The sequence below is a fragment of the Littorina saxatilis genome, linkage group LG6, assembly GCF_037325665.1.
Source record: "Littorina saxatilis isolate snail1 linkage group LG6, US_GU_Lsax_2.0, whole genome shotgun sequence".
NCBI classification, from domain to species: Eukaryota; Metazoa; Mollusca; class Gastropoda; order Littorinimorpha; family Littorinidae; genus Littorina; species Littorina saxatilis.
The window spans coordinates 39,106,827-39,125,403 of record NC_090250.1 but is presented as its reverse complement, the minus strand read 5'-3'; the positions used below and the strand labels follow the sequence as shown (position 1 = coordinate 39,125,403).

Here is an 18,577-nt window from a genome sequence, read left to right as displayed (position 1 = left end):
TTGTGTAAGAACTTGGGTAAGAACTTAGTAAGAACTTGACAAGAACTTGAGTAAGAACTTGTGTAAGAACTTGTGTAAGAACTTGGTAAGAACTTAGTAAAAACTTGACAAGAACTTGACAAGAACTTGAGTGAGAACTTGACAAGAACTTGAGTAAGAACTTGACAAGAACTTAGCAAGGATTTCTACAAACATACATACTGAACTGGTTGATCAGTTTTTAAAACCAGTTTCGAGTGCTTAGAAGATTTCAGATTATTCTTTATTCTTTCTCTCTCCTGTTTGTTTTCAATGACATCATTTTCTCGAAGGCACTCTTCAAAACTGTCACGGTCCTTTGAATAGAACAATGTTATTGTTTTGAGTTGCTCTCTAAAGTCTTTCAGAACTGCATTGTATTTTTGTGTTAATATCCAAACTGATATTAATGCATGTCGTCCACTGAATGCAAGCTTTGCTAGTGCACTTTTCTTTCTAACAATGTCACGTTCTGCTGCACAGTCATCAATAATAAACAGTGTTGGTGTGTTCTGAAAAAGATCGAAATAATGCTCCAAGCAAACATTTAGACGATCAGAAGGATTTACAATAAATATATTTTGATCAGACCATATGAATTTTCTCTCCTTGTATGTTCTGTTATGCTTTATGGTTGGACAGAATATGACTATGTGTTCAAAGTGATTTATGTAAACAGTCTGTAATAAATCCAAAACATATCTTGTTTTGCCGCAACCTGTTGCCCCACAAATCAAAGAACAGTGTGGATCTTTTGGAAGAAAATCTAGATACTTCATTTTAACACGTTCAATAAACAATATCCTGTAATCTGCTTTCAGAGATGTTTAACTGCGCATCTGACACAACAAACACGTAGATCTTAACTGATTTACTACTACTCCCTACTTCCTTTTCAATTTGTATTGTGATTCCTTCTGATCCGTTTTCAATTCGCCTTCCACTTCCATGCAGTTTGTTGTCGTCAGTTGTTCTGAGATCCAGCCATAACGCATATTTATTTGTCAAGAAATCTTCTACGCCAACACCGTGTAAATGTAGATCTTTAGCCACAAGATCAGATGTTGGGTCTTTCAATCTTCCTCCAGTAAAGTACTTTCTTGCTTCATCATAGTGTTGGTATGGCAGCATGCCAGATGCAAATATTTGGTTTGGCTGCCCTTCAATTGTGCAATATACTCTATTGATTAGTGGATTGTAAAACTTTTCTATTTGCCTTTCATATGAATCTTTTGGTTCCTCAAACAACATAAGTATTCCCTTCATTGACCTAGCTGGTGTATTCAAGTTAATGTTCCAGATTGGATCAGCCTGGCTTTTTGAAAGTGTACTGTGATTCAACACTCTTTCATAATAGATAGGCAGCTTAGAACTGTACTGATTTTCTATAAGTCTAGCCAGTTCAGGATGGTTTACAACATCAAACTCTAAAGAAATTCCAGACACCTTATACTTTGCTTCCGGGTCTTGTGAAAGCATAACACGATCATAACTATTGAAAGTCAGGTCGTATGACAGCCTGTCACGCAATGCTCCTTGATAGAAGGGAGGATGTGAATTTATGAGTTCAAAGTCAAGTGGAATACAAAATTTGTTTCCAAAAGCAACATTGACAGCGTTATCTTTTTTGTTATTGTCAGCTTTATCTCCTGCTCCTATTCTAACTTTTATCCCATTGTCTGACTGAATCCCTTGAAACACTCTGTTTTTCTTTTCATTGTCGGTCAACCAATTATCTGCGTAAACTAAAAATACATCTGCATTATTCAATGACATCACTTCCCGCCCTTCCAGTTTGACAGTAATCTTCCTCACAATTGCTCTTCCTACATTATAAGCCAAAGTCCTATTTTCATCTGAGCCAGATTCTAATTCTAATTTGAATGATAGTCTTACAGTGCCCGGTACAATAACATCGTTCTTACCTAGATTAGGAAACCTAACAGTAAGTATTTCATTCTGATCAATAGTAGAAGGATTATTTGTAACTATAACTGTTTGCCTTATTCCTTTTACCCCGAGAGGTTCTTTCAGCCTTCTGTAAGGATCAAGAACAGAACCGAACGATTGTGCCATCTTTTTTTATTTTCAAAATAAAAAATAAGTTACAAATGGCAGAAGGTGGATTTGAAGATTTATTTGAGCCAGCGGACGACATGAGCGAAGCAATCCCTTTGGTTCCCTACCATCATTCACTGCATTATGAGGTGGCACGACATGAACTTCTGGAAGGTAAAGTTAGAGATTTCTACAAAAGTTTAGGAGAAGAACCTGATGTTTTAGATCCAAACCAGTTCAAAATGGAAGCAAATCATTTATATACAACTAGCGATAAAGGAGAAAAAGTCCAACTTACATATAAATCTAATCCTGCTAAGTTTCTATCAAAAGTTTCACTAAAACAAAAACTTACTGCTAATCGACTTAGGCAATTAGATATTGTGCCTAGCACACGGTCATCATCTTCCCATGTTGTTTCCTTACTTCAACAAGCAGAACTAGGACTACCAACTGCTACTCAAATAGAATCTGTTCCATTGCAAGATCTTAATAAACTTGCAGATGAGGCTGATCAACTTATACAAGAGATAGAGACTTCTTTTTCTGAGGAAACTTCACTGAAGACTCCACATGAACTATTACCTATGAGAGAAATAGAAGCCCTTAATCAATCACTACAAACCATCAGAGGTGAAATAGCAAATAATCTGTCAAAACTAGGTCAGCTGGATGAAGATATAAACAAAGAGAAACAAAAACTTGCTGATGCTGATGATTTGAACCTAGAACAAGAAGTAAAAAACAGAATTTCTAAGCGTTTAAAAGATTTGCAGGAGGAGAAAGCCATAAGGTTAGAAGTTCTAAGTAACAATAGAGAACAACTGAGAACACAGGTCAGCAGAATAAAAAATACAATTCAAAGAATCCTTTACGAAGACACAACTCTTGCTGAAAGAATTAGAACGCTTTTCAGAGAGCAGGGAATCACAATAGCTAGTATACTAACTGCGTTAGGATTTGCAATAAGCACATTAGTGTTAACACTCACAGGTGGCACTGTCACACCTCCACCTCCACCTTCACCTTCATCTCCATCTGATCCGGGATGGGTAAAGAAACAACTCAAACACATTGCAGAACTATTAAAGAAACTAGCAGCAAAAGCTTTGGGTGCACTTCCAGGAATCATTGGTTCAATTGTTAGCTGGCTGTTATCTTTTGCAGGTAAAGTTGTTGGTTTCATGGCTGAACATCTCTGGACTCTAACAGTTTTAATTGCAGGTGTTCTGCTAACGAGAATAAAGCAAAAGTAAGCCGACACCCACTCCACCAATTACTAGAGCAGTCTTCTGCGATTCATGATCATCACTAATACTAACAGCTTGATCATCACTAGTGACAGAATGATCTTCACCTGCAGCGTGATCTTCACTTGTCACGCTTTGTTTCTGTTCATTGTGATATGGCTGTAGCATCGTTCTGATTTCTGAATTCAGTTCTTCACCCTTTCCAAGCGGCTGGGTGTCACTAGCAATAATGATTTCATTGTTATAATTTGTTATTGTTCCAATCTGCAGCTGGAGATCAGAAGGTAACATGTAAAGGCCGTTACCAACAGCAAAGTCAACTTTTGATCTTGCATAACGGAGAGAGTCTTGATACCTTTTGATGCTGGAAGGCAGATCAACTGCAGAGTTTATGACATCTTCTAAATTTGATAACAACTGTTTCTGTGCACCAAACCCTGTGCTTGTTCTCATTATGTTTGATCGTGTCTGTGCCTGCGAGCCTAGCAAGCACCACGTATATGTTCGGATAGATTCATTGATCCTTTCAACACCTGATCCAGTGAAACCTTTGCCGGTGTCTAATATAAAAGTAGTCCATGCATTGTGGTGCTCTTGTTCTATTGATCCTAACTGTACCTGCACATTTGAAGAAAAAGATGTATGACCTGGCCAGTAATCAAAATTATACCTCCTGTGGACACCCCATAAATATAGTGTTCCCATGCCATGGTTTTTGTCTTGCTTTTGCCTAAAGTCGGTCTTAAAATCTATATTGAATTCATTGCAGAGACGCTCATACACTTTCATGTTTATCCTATTGTTGAATGGGTTCCAGCTCTTTTCATGCGGCATTGGTGCCTGAAGTTCAGACAAGATTCTCCTGCACTGATAGTAAACGTGAAATGTGTACACACACTTTGTCAGTAAGTTTGAATTATTCATGTGGTCTGCATAGGACACTCCACATCCTGTGGTTGCACAGAATATTGCAAAGTTTAACTGATTCTGATAGAACTGCATTGGGTGAGAGTTCCACATCTTTGGAACACTATCATTTTTGATTGGGGGATTTAGGTAAGAATGGAATGGGTCAGGCACTTTAACGCGAATGGATTCTGTTTCTGTTACAGCAAAGTCCAACTCATGGAAAGAAATAGTCTTTGGATTGTAATATGGTCCAGTTTTGTATTTAACGTCTTTGTTGAATTTATACTGAATCATTTTTGTTATTGAATAAAAAATGTTTATCACACTAACAAATGTGAAGACTGGTGTGCCAGTTAAACTTGCAAACCCTATCAACAATCAAAATGGAGGAATGAAAGTTGCACTGCATGAAATTATGTACAAGGTTACTTGGTATAATATCAGTAAAAAAAAGAATAACAACTGGGTTAGAATTAATGGTAAAACACATTCTGTAGAAGATGGTTACTATGACTTCTGCACTTTAGAGAAAGAATTGTTTGCTCCAGTAGGTATTACAGCGAGTTTAAATCATGCAAGTCTCATTGCTACTCTTACTATGCCCAAAACTAGAGAAGTAAACAGATCATTTGAGTTTCCAACCAAACTCCTTGATATGCTTGGAATTACAAATATATACAAGGGAACACGTCCCATTGACATGGATGTTAACAGTGTACTGTTTGTTCACATGAGAGAGCTTAACACATCCTATAATCTGTTTAATGATCAGCGTTCTGATCTGCTTAGGATTCTTCCACCGAGTGATGCCTCTTTTTGTAAAATGCACGTGCCAACATTTAAGACACTTCAGTTCAAGGACTTGGAGGAAGGGTGTCATGAATTCCTACACATTGATCTGAAAAATCAAAGTGGACAACCAGTTGATTGTTTGTTTAACATTACATTGGAAATAGTTCCATAAAATATTGAGTATTAAAATGTCGAGCGGACCTACAATAGTTTATCCTGTTGCATGTTCAACTATAGAGTTGAAAGATTTAGCAGACGCTATCGACTTTGAGAGCAATGCTGAAGTTGGTGCAGTGTATGCATTCGAGTTTACAGACACTGGTTATTACAAGAGAAAGGAAATCGACGATGAAAAGAAACCAAGATTTCTCAAACTAGGTCAAATCCGTGATGTTAATGTACCTGATCCAATTGTCGATGACACATTCTACATGTGGAAACATCAGAATAAAAAATGGGTACTTAGTCCTGTTATAAAAAAGATTGACTGGGAAATGAAGTTTGAATTTGTGAGTCCATACACTCTTGTTGGAAAAGACGACACATTCCGTAAGTCAATCAATGCTAAACCACTAATTGTTAGCCTTGTTCCTGCGTTTAACAGCAGGGGAGAAGTTGCAGTTAAACCTTTCCATAAGAACAACTATCTCATTCACAGAAAACAAAGTGTTGAAAAGGACGCTGACACCATTGTCGATTTTATACCCAAGCTTCCAATAGGGCAGAATGCAACTATGATATTTGATATAGTTGTCAGGAAAAGGGAAGAAACCACAAACACTGTTCTAATGAGAGGAATAAATCTCAACTGGAGACCATTAAATGTTGAAGAAGTCAGAGTATTTATTGCTGTTCAAAAGGATTCTAACACAATAAAAAAACAGACGTCAAACCAAAATGTTGTTGTTAACGCAGATATAAATAATTTAACAGAAATAAGAAGTATTAATCTTACTTATCTTGATTTGATTGCTTTCTACTATACAGATAAGGTGTTAAGCAATGAACAGCTTCAAAGCTTAGCAGAAACACTGGCCAGTGAGAATTAAGATAAATATTTTATATTTTGCATTAAAAAGATGACTAGCAGTGTGAAGCTTTATCCTAATATTGATGAAAGTGCAGCAGAAAGTCAACAATTCAGACTGGCACACATTAGTAATATACAAAAACAACTAGAAGATGAATTAGAAAAATATTCTCGCGCTAGACGTAAGTACTCAACAACTTACAACAGCCTTTCTAATGCCAGCACTGGTTCTACTATCCTTGCATCAGCTGCAGGTGTAACGGGAACAATTCTGTTAGCTACCGGAGTAGGGACTCCAGTTTCTCTAATCCTAGGTGGTGTGGCAGCAGCAGTTGGTGGTTTATCATTTATAGCATCAGCTATAATGAAAAAAATTGTGAAAAAGCTTGAAAAACACGAATCCATTTCCACTCTTGCATCATCAAAATTGTCTAGCCTAAAACTGTCTATCAGTAAAGCACTTGAAGATTCAAAAGTTTCTGACGAAGAATTCAAACAGATACAAACAGACTTTGATGACTACAAAAGTAAGAAAGCAAGTATTCAAACAAAAACACGAGCTGAATATAACAAGCCAATCGATATAGAAGATCTGAAAAAGCAGTTTTTAAAAAAGGGGATTCAAATAGGACGGGAAGAAAAAGTAAAAATAGAATCACTTGTAAAGAGTTAACTATTCGTTTAGACAGTCACATTGCATGTATCAGATATAATTCTAACAGTGAAAGAACATATGAAGTAAAGTTTGTAAATGAGAGAGCGTATTGAGCTTAAGAATGTTGTATAAGAGAAAGGGAGAATGTACGTTCTGGGTTACTGATTCCGACAGACCCGGAATTGGTTCAAAACAACCTTACTTTACTGTATTTTTTTTGTATGGATTTATGCAGTATTTTTCTGATTTTGTCGCATGTTTCATTTTAGTAAAAGTTTAGTCCAGAAGCCTATTTTGCGTTAATATTTAGGGTCTGTCGGAATCGGTGAGCCAGAACGTACATTCTCCCTTTCTCTCACACACACACACACACACACACACACACACACACACATAGACACACATAGACACACACACACACACACACACACACACACACACACACACACACACACACACACAGAACCCTTCAAAACAATAACAACAAAAAAACAAGCAAGCTAATAATGTCCAGACTTGCAACCGGTGTTTTGCCAGTCCCTGTCGACGCCATTCCACTAAACAAAATGCCCTGTGGGGTTTTATAGTGATGTCCTCACATCCCCACCTTTAAAATCAATGTCTTTATTCTCCTCAAGCGAACATTGCTCTTTGTTCCCTGCGACCGTTTTCAGTCGCAGCTAGCGAGCGAAACGGGAAGCGAAAATTAGCAGCTTCCGATTTTACTCTGTAACGACTGTAGCCGCCGGCAAAGAAAAACTTGCTGATTACATCTCAAGCGTTCGTTTTAGAAGATCCATTTTTCTCTCTTGTTACATTGCTTCCGGGGGAGGCAAAGAAACAGTAGCAAATTGTTACAGGCACGAATCCAGTGCCGTCACTTGTTTGACTTTTTGTTGTTGTTCGGGACACAAATGCAAGACATTTGATTTTAACACTCTGGAGAGCTAACCCTTCTTCTCCTTCTCCTTCTCCTTCTTCTTCTTCTTCTCTTTTGTTGTTGTCGTCGTCGTCGTTAAATCGTAGTCAACAGCTGATGCTACCACTGCAAAAGACAACTTCAGCTTCGGAGAGGCAGAATGGGTGTTAAAGGAACAAGGAACATGCATTTACCGAATAACCCATACTTAAACACATCTTACCTTACGCTGAATACGGATTCGACCATAGCTAGTTATGACTAGTTAACGTGAATGGAAGCTCGAATACAGATGAAGTGTAAGTGTTTTCAGTACTACAGTCTTTAATTTTTGCTGTGTTCCTCGTGAGGTAAACGTTTCATAATGTAATGTCCATCTAAGCTAAAACCTGGTACAAAACTTGCACTAGCCTCAACCTGCTAAGAGTGCCTCACTTAAGAAGAAAGTCTCTGAGCATTCCCAATGTGAGTTAAGCCCGGTAGCTCAGTTGGTAGAGCACTGGACTTGTGATCGGAAGGTCGCAGGTTCGAATTCGGGCCGGGACGGACACGGGTCAACTTTATGTGCAGACCCAGAGACGGAAGCCATGTCCCACCCCCGTGTCATCACAATGGCACGTAAAAGACCTTGGTCATTCTGCCATAAGTGCAGGTGGCTGAATACACCTAAACACGCAGACACCTGGGTAGCGCGACTCCGTTGCTGCTAGCTTTCCACTGGGAGGAAGCGACCCGAATTTCCCAGCGATGGGACAATAAAGTAATGAAAATGAAAATGAAATGAAATGAAATTTAGTGAAATCCCTGTATGGCACTGCCATTTTTTTGTACATATTTTTGTTACAGCTTTAGGACGAGGATGCTGCAATTAAGCCTCCGGCTGCCGCCATCCAAACTGGGTTAATTCAAGCCTTTGGTCGTCTGGAAGTTAGATCTATGTATAAGCATTGAGTACGCAGTGTTTCATGCTCACATTACATTATTGTCCAGATATTTGCACAGGAAAAACAGTGATATGTCATGCTTATATCCTATGCGTTTCTTTATACGTTTCTTTGTTGTCTTTGTAATTCTAATGTACAATGACTTTTTATATTTTCAACTCCCACCCCCCAAATGTGCTAAATTGTATTCTAATTGCGACTGGGCACAGACATACTCTTGGTTTGTGCAAGTTTGTTTGTTTGTTTGTTTGTTTGCTTAACGCCCAGCCGACCTGTGACCATGTGACCGCCTGCGCGTAAAATATGTACGACGTCACTCTCGACTAAGCCAAAGTATGTCGTCACAGGGATATAATTCATACACACCATCTGAGGGAATGTAACCTGTATAATAATGTTTATATCTACATCAAAATATGAAACTGGTCTTCTTCTTCTTGTTCTTGTTCTTGTTCTTGTTCTTGTTCTTGTTCTTCTTCTTCTTCTTGTTTTTTCAATATTTAATTTTTTTAACGTAGTAACGCATACACCACGCTTATGTCCTTTCCGAATTGCATTACTTTCGACTCGACGACTGAAGTTTGGCTAACACTTAGAAGCATAGTGGCAGAACAAACCTGCACATTCCTGCCAGTATTCCTTACAGCTGACACGCTTTCACTGATATTTGCAAAGACACTTGATGCTTTCTTCGCTGTTTGCTTTGGATCAAAGAGCGTTTTAGCTGCTGAGTTGTGTAGGTGCTCTCATAGAAAGGAAGAATAACATCAGCCGACAAGCTCGGATTACCAGCCGCTAATGGATCGGAAAAGTTTTAGATGAAACATGACTGACAACGAAAGTTTAATCTTTGAAGATCTTAATACACGGTCACGTGAAGACTGTACATAACACACACACACACACACACACACACACACACACACACACACACACACACACCGAACACACGCACGCACGCCCGCCCACACACACACACACACACACACACACACACACACTTACAAAGATTACCACACACATATATAGACCGAGACACGGCGAGAGAGAGAGAGAGAGAGAGAGAGAGAGAGAGAGAGAGAGAGAGAGAGAGAGAGAGAGAGAGAGAGAGAAATAGACAGACAGACAGACTAACAGACAGAGACAGAGAATTTAGCTGTATAGTTGGTGACCTTGAGTTTATCCACTTTAACAGTACTTTTGCAAAGTAAAATTTAAACGGCGCTCGAGGGCGGGGGAGGGGGGAGGGGAGGGGGGAGGGGGGAGGGGGAGGGGAGGGGGGAGGGGGGGAGGGGGGAGGGGGGGAGGGGGGGAGATCAGATACGCATAAGTTTAAAACACTTCATGAAGAGACTTTCATCTTGAAAATGTGGTTAGATAAAGAACACACTGAATGATGTTTGTAACCTGATTTTCCACATGACAACAAAGAAAAAGAAAAATTATTTCCCCAGAAAGTTCATCCCTTTTTCACCACGCCATCCATATATTCCCTCTCAATCCAACAAAAAGGCCTGGTGCCTTCCATGCTGCCTTCCATGCTGATACCTCACAGCTCAGCTTCTCTGTCTAATAAAAACCTAGCTTAGCAAAAAAGCACAAATGTTTTCTCAAAGTCTCTGCTAGGATCATCCTGAAACATTGCGAGAGAGCTTTCTCTTCTCCGAGAAAAGATCTTTAAAACAAATGTTAACGCCGAAGTAAAGCAATCCGGAAAATCTCCCGTCGTTTGCGGATTCTTAATCATGGAGTCAACTTTCACCGTAAAGTCGACGAAAGGGAAATACAGTGGTATACCTGCGATGTTTTGTCCTTCGGATAATAGAACACTTCCAAAATGAAGGACAAAGCCTGTTGTCTCTTTGTTGATAACCTTACCTAAGTATATCTGTCAAAGAAGGACATCCGTCTCGAGGATGTCCTTTCAATTTAGGTACACTGCAGATTGTGTGACGATTAGAACAACTTCTTCGGGACCAAATGTTTTCCTTTTTAAACAGCTTCGATTGGATGATGTAACCAGTGAGTGCATGTGTCTGTGTGCGCGCGCGCATGTGTGTCTGTGTGTGTGTATATATATTAAAATATTAGATGTTGTAAATGAAACAATTAAAAGTCAGCAAAGACTTTCTTCTGAGATTTGTTAAAATCTCTTATGCTACTCTTACACTGTGCCGAATTCGCCGCTAATTCGTAATGATCGGGACATGGTCGCAAGATATTCGCATTCTTAACCATTCGCCACCATGCGTCTATTGTTCCGAGCATCAGCAACATGCTCGTAATATTCGCAAGGAAGGCATATTCTATTTGAAGCTTTACGAATGGTTGTGAATGTCTTACGAATGGTTGCGAGTGCTTGCGAATGTCTACCGATCATTGCGAATGCATACAAACCCATACATACGGATTTCTTGCGAATGTATTACGAATGTTGCGAGTGGCCTTGCGAGTTGTTCGAGTGCTTAAGCGCTTGCAAACACTTTACGAATAAAGCGCGTGCGCAATCGAGTGCAATGAAAGCTCTTGCGATCGCGTCTTTTCGTCACTTGTTCTCCAGTCACCAGACAGTACACATCATTTCATCATCGCAAGACCTAACGAATTGTTGCGAATGCATTTCGAGCGTTACGAATGCCTTGCGAGCGCTACGAATACCTTGCGATGATTACGAATGGCTTGCGAATACGAGTACGTTGCGAAAAACTGAAGAATGTGCCTTCCTTGTGAATATTAGGAGCATGTTGCTAATGTTCGCAACTGTAAACGAATGGTGGCGAATGGTTAAGAACATTTGCGAATGTCTTGCAACCATGTCCCGATCATTACGAATTAATGTTGAATTCTATTTGCAAAGGCAATTCGGCACAGTGTAAGAGTAGCATTACGAACAATGCGAATAGGCGTAATCGCTTTATTCGTAAAGTGTGTGCAAGCACTCGCAACACTCGCAAGGCCACTTGCAACATTCGTTATAAATTCGCAAGAAATTTGTATATGGATTTGTATTCATTCGCAATGATCGGTAGAAATTCGCAAGCACTCGCAACCATTCGTAAGACATTCGCAAGGATTCGTAAGGCTTCTTTTTTGTGTGTGCCGAATACAACATTTTCATAATCGCAAGGATATTCTGCACAGTGTAAAACAGGCATTAGCAGCGCAAAGGAGAGAGAGAGAGAGAAAAGTGCCCCTTTACAGATACAGATATCCCTATTGGGGAAATCAGACCCTCCTCGGACGGGACCAAGATTTCAAAGAGAAGCGAACCCCCGAAGGGGAGAGCGTATCCATATATATATGACTAAGTGCCAAAAGGTGCGCACGAAAAGCGGACAAAGGGGCTAAAAAATAAAAGTTGACAAACACGACTGATATTGTGATTTTTGTTAAGACAACAGATGCTGGAACCCAATTACGAAAAGAAAAGATAAATTTACCCAAATGATTTTACAAATAACGATAATTTTGTTCGTTATATCATTCAAAACGGCACTGAGTCATAGCATTAAGGTTATCTCGCACGTTTTTAAAGCTAGGGCTTTGAAACTTGGCACACAACCAAAGTATAATGACCTCCAGGTATGGTGCACATCACATTAAACAACATTGAATTTCAAGGTCACAGCGAGGTTAAATTTCCTTTGCAAACTGGAAAATTGTCGTTGTCACGTCTTACATGTTTTAATACTAGATCAGTTAGACTTTACATACTTCACATACTTTCAGCATTTTTATAAAACCTCATTAAAAGTGACCTGCTGGTTAATCTTTGTCAAAGTTCAAGGTCACAGCGGGGTCACATCTGGTCCAAATGTGGAATATTTTCAATTTATTCAGCGCGTTTATAGCACGAGCTTTGAAAATACACACAGTTCTAGTGTATAATGTTCACACACGATTAAAGTCTGGTTGAAAAAGTCAAGGTCACAGCAGGGTCGCGTTGAGGTCAAACATATACATTTTTCAATGAGGTTTTCTCATATGTTTTTGAAGCTAGGGCCTTGAAACTTGGCACACTACGCAAGTTAAATTAAACCTCATCAAATTCCAAGGTCACAGTAAGGTTAAAGATCCTTTAAGGATATTTTCTAAAAAAGGTGACCGCCTGGTTAATGTTTGTCAAATTTCAAGGTCACAGCAGTGCCATCTGGCTTAAACTTTGAAAAATTGTCAATTTCTTCAACTAGTTTTATAGTGTTTGAAGTCATTCACACATGATGAAAGTCTGGTTGATAAAATCAAACGTCAAGGTCGCAGCGGGGTCGCATTGAAGTCAGACACATACAATTGTCATTTTCACGAACGCCTTTAAAGCAACACCTTTGAAACTTCACACATTCCAAAGTTTTGATGTTGTTTGGTTATAATCAAAGTGTGGTCAATTTCCATGATTGAGAGCATTCAGAGGGGTCAAGTTGAGGTCACACAAAAAGTGATAATCTTTATAAGACTCACGTTTGCTGCTATTGCTCACTTGACATTGGTGAAAGTGCTTATTTTATAATTGTTGATCTTGATGTTTTGACCAATTAATATTACCAGGATCAACCATACCAGATTTCAAAGTCCAGAAGTTGTCAAACCTCAAACCTGTTGGAAGTTTCAAAGATTTAAGCATCAACAAATTTCTATTTGATTTGGCCTTAAATAACAGATTTGACCTTAAATCTTAAAACAGATCAACCAGACTTTGGTTTTATATAAATTGAAGTTCAATACAATTTCCTTTTTTTTTACCCACACGAGACCCTGCTATGACCTTCACATTTCTCAAGGATCAACCTTGAATTCTCCATGTTGAACAATCATTAAGCAAAAGCGTTGTTTGAAGTTTGAAGGTTCTAGCTTCAAAAATCCCTGAAAAAATATGTTTCATCCGTTTTCTGAACCATATGTGACCCAGCCGTGACCTTGAAATCTGACAAGGGTCAACAAGACTTTTACCATGCATGGGGGCGATTAAACCCCAAATGTGTGTGAAGTTTCAAGGTTTCAACTTAAAAAACGTCTGAGAAAAATATACATTTTCCTTTTTGGACAATGTGTTGCACGCAAGACAACACGACAAACGCTCGCGTTATCATTCTTTTACTTTAAGGTCGACTTGTGTGCCCGCTCTTTCGCTAATCTCAATTAAAATTCATCTTGGAAGTTCGGTTTTATTACGCTTTTAATTAAGAAGATTAAACTAAGACAACAAATAGTTAGTTTTACTCATTAAACTCGATAAGGTAGTGACATTTTATGTTGAACGCAAGATGGTGTCGCACGCAAGATCTGAAAAGATGTTGACGACATAATTTCAACACTTGATAGCGCATTCGTGGTTCGTGATTTCTTCACAAATTTTGAACACAGAATGTGTCACGTGGTTCCGTAGATGAAGTAGATCTTTGTACATGTAAATTTTGTTTTTAAAAGAAAATAACCGTTAATTACCGAACATTTTGTCGCACGCAAGATATGACGAAATTTTCAAATCGTTTTCAAAAATGCTGTTCAAAAGTTCTGCAGTCTTTGCTGGATTACTTGAAAGACAGCAGTTTGATACACCGTTATCGCTCGACGTGTCGACATCAATTCCAGAGTTTTTGAAAAAGAAATTTAGTAAATATCTGCGATTGAAAAATGTATGCCGTGATGACGACACATCTTGCGTGCGACACCTTAAAATTCGGTTATCGAAAAAAAAAATTCTCTCGAGATTTAGATTTGACGTTTGGTCTCGTCTGTAAAGCGATGTTTCAGGCATTCAATCAAACTAAATGCAATTCATTTGTGCTTCTTGTTATTTTTCTGTGGCATATTCAAAACACGAGGTATCACGATGTCCGTTTTCAGATGGCCGGTTTTGGCGTTATTTTTGACTTTAAACAAAGATAACTTCAAAACCGTTCAAGTCAGACACACGAAATTATGTCCACTATCTCTTCGCACATTCATCCACACACACACCAATTTTCAGCAGACACACGTTTTTAGAAACATTTTTATTGTAAAACAAAGTCGTCTTCTGTTCTGTGAGCACCTTTTGGCACTTAGTCATATCTATATAGAGAGAGATGTGTGTGTGTGTGTGTGTGTGTGCGTGTGTGCGCGTGTGTGTGTGTGTGTGTGTGCGTATGTGTGTGTGTGTGTGTGTGTGTGTGGGTGGGTGTGTGGGTGGGTGTGTGTGTGTGTGTGGGAGTGCGTGCGTACGTGCGTTTGTGTGTTTCTCTGTCTGGCTGTCTGTCTGTGTCTGTTCCCCCTCCCCCATCTCTATCTCTCTCTCTCTCTCTTTCTTTCTCCCTCTCAAACAAGGACAGGTTGGAAGAATAGGCTTTGCCTAAAACCTTTATCCTTTTGTAATAAAGTTCTGAGTCTGAGTCTGAGTCTGAGTCTCTCTCTCATTCTCTCTTCCTCTCATTCTCTCTCTCTCTCTCTCTCTCTCTCTCTCTCTCTCTCTCTCTCACTCACTCTCTCTCTCTCTTTCGCTCTCTCTCATTCTCTCTCGCTCTCTCTCATTCTCTCTCGCTCTCTCTCTCTCTCTCGCTCTCTCTCTCGCTCTCTCTCATTCTCTCTCTCTCTCTCTCTCTCTCTCTCTCTCTCTCTCTCTCTCTCTCTCTCTCTCTCTCTCTCTCTCTCTCTCTCTCTCTCTCTCTCTCTCTCTCTCTCTCTCAGCATACAGCAACATACAAATACATTACTGTGCATCACACTCTTATTTTGATTCTTAAACTCTTTGTTTTAAGTCTGTACAAGATAGTCCGTAAAAATGTCAATAATACGTACACAAAAAGTATACGTCTCCTTTAAAAAAGTAACATGTATACAAACAATTATAATTATGATTATAAACAAGCTAACAACTAGAAGTAAACGAACACGCATACACATTGCAAGGAACATCACATCGTAGAAAGAAAGCACAAGCGGGCAGTGTACACTCAATTAAAGAGTCTATAGCACTGGTTGCATGAACGTATTTCGCTGTTCGCGCTCTAGCTCTTCTTATTTTTATCTATTTCTTAAACGTGTCAGCCATTGTCAACTTTCATCAAACTATCCCATTTTCCTTGTATTCGAAAGCTTTCGATTGCGTATGTCCCGGCCCTGTACATACTATTCGTTATAGCCCGACCTAGATACAACATATAACATCTTTTTCTCCTGTTCCAGTTTGATGAAAATATCACCGTCCTCCGCTCCGCTTTCGTTGTTTTTCATGCTTTCCCTCGCGAATGTCCAAAACAAACTATAATAAACATGACCATAATCATATAGTTTTTTTCCCTCCAGTAAAATGTTCGGTCATCGTCATAATAATATTCATTAAGATTTCATCTCCGGCTACGGGTCGACACAGCTTTCGGCATAGTTACTCTCGACTTCCCATCTGGAGAAAGTAAAACAAATATGAGTCAATAACAGCAAACGCTGCTGGGCTGTTATTACGTATATAAAGCACAATGCATAGGCCAAGAAAAAAAAGCAATGTTTCCGATTTCCCGACCGACCCTATTTTTACCTCACGACCTGAAAACGTTTTTATTAATTTTTTACTTTTTTTTTTTTTACTCCGGAACAAAAATTAATCAAAATGACAAAACTCGATTTTACAGACTATACAAGGAAAGTGACTCTTCGTCGACAACCAGGGACACATGTCGCACGATCTCCGAAAATGCTTCATTCGCCTGTGCAAATAAAATATAAAACTTCAATAAAAATGTAAAAATAAAAATAAAAGGAAAAGACCTAACGACCCTCATCGGAAACTTGCTTTGTGTTGTTGGCCTCATGGTGTGGGCAGGGATGGCAAAGAGAGAGAGAGAGAGAGAGAGAGAGAGAGAGAGAGAGAGAGAGAGAGAGAGAGAGAGAGAGAGAGAGAGAGAGAGAGAGAGAGTGAGAGAGAGAGAGAGAGAGAGAGAGAGAGAGAGAGAGAGAGAGAGAGAGAGAGAGAGAGAGAGAGAACCACACACGCACACACACCCACACACACACATATACACACACACTCACACACACAGACACACACACAGACACGCAGACACACACACATACACACACACATGTTTCTCATGCTGTCAATAACCAAAGTTCTCTTGAGAGAGTGCAATTGAACAAGAGAAACAGGACCCACAACTGACATAATACCAACTGACGTGAATTCATCTTACTTTTTCCCGCCCTCCTCCTCCTCCTCCTCCTCCTCCTCTTCACGAACGGACGAAGCCTCCGACGACTCAGCGTCCGAGTCAGCCACAGAGGAATCGTCTGCAGCCGAATGGTTGTCTGCGGCAATTTGCCAGTTCTTGGAAAACGTCTCCGCCATTGCCAACGATTTCTGCTCTTTGGTGATCTCCGCCATCGGGCTCCAGTTCTGCCCACGACCTTTGTCGTCCCAGCTACCTGGGTCATGGTATGTGCTATTTTTACAGCACATGTTGCAAATACCCAGGAAGGCCAACGGGTTCGTTCGCCCGGTGGTTGGCCTGTTGATATCTTGCACGTTGGGTGTCGTGCCTTCATCTGGTTCGGGGGACTTCGGCTCGGGTTCGGCAGCTTGCGTTGCCGATGGGGGTGTCGGCGTTTTGCTTATCCCTTTAGTCAAGGATCTCCTGACAATCTTTTGCATGGGTTGCGCCTGGCCCGGCACTGGCGTCATCTTGGGAACGTCCGTGGCGTTTAAGTTTCGCTGTGACACGGATTCAAAGTCTTCTTGGTCCGCGTAGGCTCCGATGGTATCGTTAATGGTGTTAATCACGTCGGACCCTGTCAAATCCTTGCCCATGTGCGTCTGAGCAATTTTGTTAGAGTCATTGATGAACTTGTTCATCATTGCCGCCTTGTGGTCATATTTCTCCTCCGGCCCTCCTGCCTGGGCCCCGCCACCAGCGTCTGCCATTGCGGGAATTTTGGTCATCCGCCGACCCTTCAAGACGGCTGTCGTCGACAACACGCCTGCAAGAAAGATGCATTTGAGGAACAGAGAGAGGGAGAGAGAGAGAAAACGAGACACACTTTATTTCGAAACTCAAAAGGGTAAAGTAAAAACAAACAAGTCGCGTAAGGCGAAAATACAACATTTAGTCAAGCTGTCGAACTCACAGAATGAAACTGAACGCAATGCAATTTTTCAGCAAGACCGTATACTCGTAGCATCGTCAGTCCATCGCTCGTGGCAAAGGCAGTGAAATTGACAAGAAGAGCGGGGTAGTAGTTGCGCTGAGAAGGATAGCACGCTTTTCTGTACCTCTCTTCGTTTTAACTTTCTGAGCGTGTTTTTAATCCAAACATATCATATCTATATGTTTTTGGAATCAGGAACCGACAAGGAATAAGATGAAAGTTTTTTAAAATTGATTTCGAAAATTTAATTTTAATCATAATTTTTCTATTTTTAATTTTCAGAGCTTGTGTTTAATCCAAATATAACTTATTTATATGTTTTTGGAATCAGAAAATGATGAAGAATAAGATGAACGTAAATTTGGATCGTTTTATAATTTTTTTTTTTTTACAATTTTCAGAGTTTTAATGACCAAAGTCATTAATTAATTTTTAAGCCACCAAACTGAAATGCAATACCGAAGTCCGGACTTTGTCGAAGATTGCTTGGCCAAAATTTCAATCAATTTGATTGAAAAATGAGGGTGTGACAGTGCTGCCTCAACTTTTACAACAAGCCGGATATGACGTCATCAAAGGTATTTATCGAAAAAACGAAAAAAACATCCGGGGATATCATTCCCAGAAACTCTCATGTAAAATTTCATAAAGATCGGTCCAGTAGTTTAGTCTAAATCGCTCTACACACACACACACACACACGCACACACACACACAGACACACATACACCACGACCCTCGTCTCGATTCCCCCTCTATGTTAAAACATTTAGTCAAAACTTGACTAAATGTAACAAAACACACACATACAAGAAAACAATGAATTAAGTATAATTATGCATGATAATAAGACACACAAACTTAACTTAATGCAGAATATATAATTAT

The 18,577-nt window shown here is 39.6% G+C and overlaps 1 protein-coding gene across 1 annotated transcript in view; it reads right to left on the bottom strand.

Moving 5' to 3' along the window:
- Positions 1-15,907: 15,907 nt before the first annotated feature.
- LOC138968011 (uncharacterized) overlaps positions 15,908-18,577 on the bottom strand; it is an 8,639-nt gene continuing 5,969 nt past the window's right edge. The window contains exons 7-8 of the mRNA XM_070340572.1: positions 16,738-17,521; positions 15,908-15,953 (exon numbers count right to left, since the gene is read on the bottom strand). Of these exons, the coding sequence (XP_070196673.1) occupies positions 15,908-15,953; positions 16,738-17,521 (830 nt within the window). The remainder of the gene's footprint in view (positions 15,954-16,737; positions 17,522-18,577) is intronic.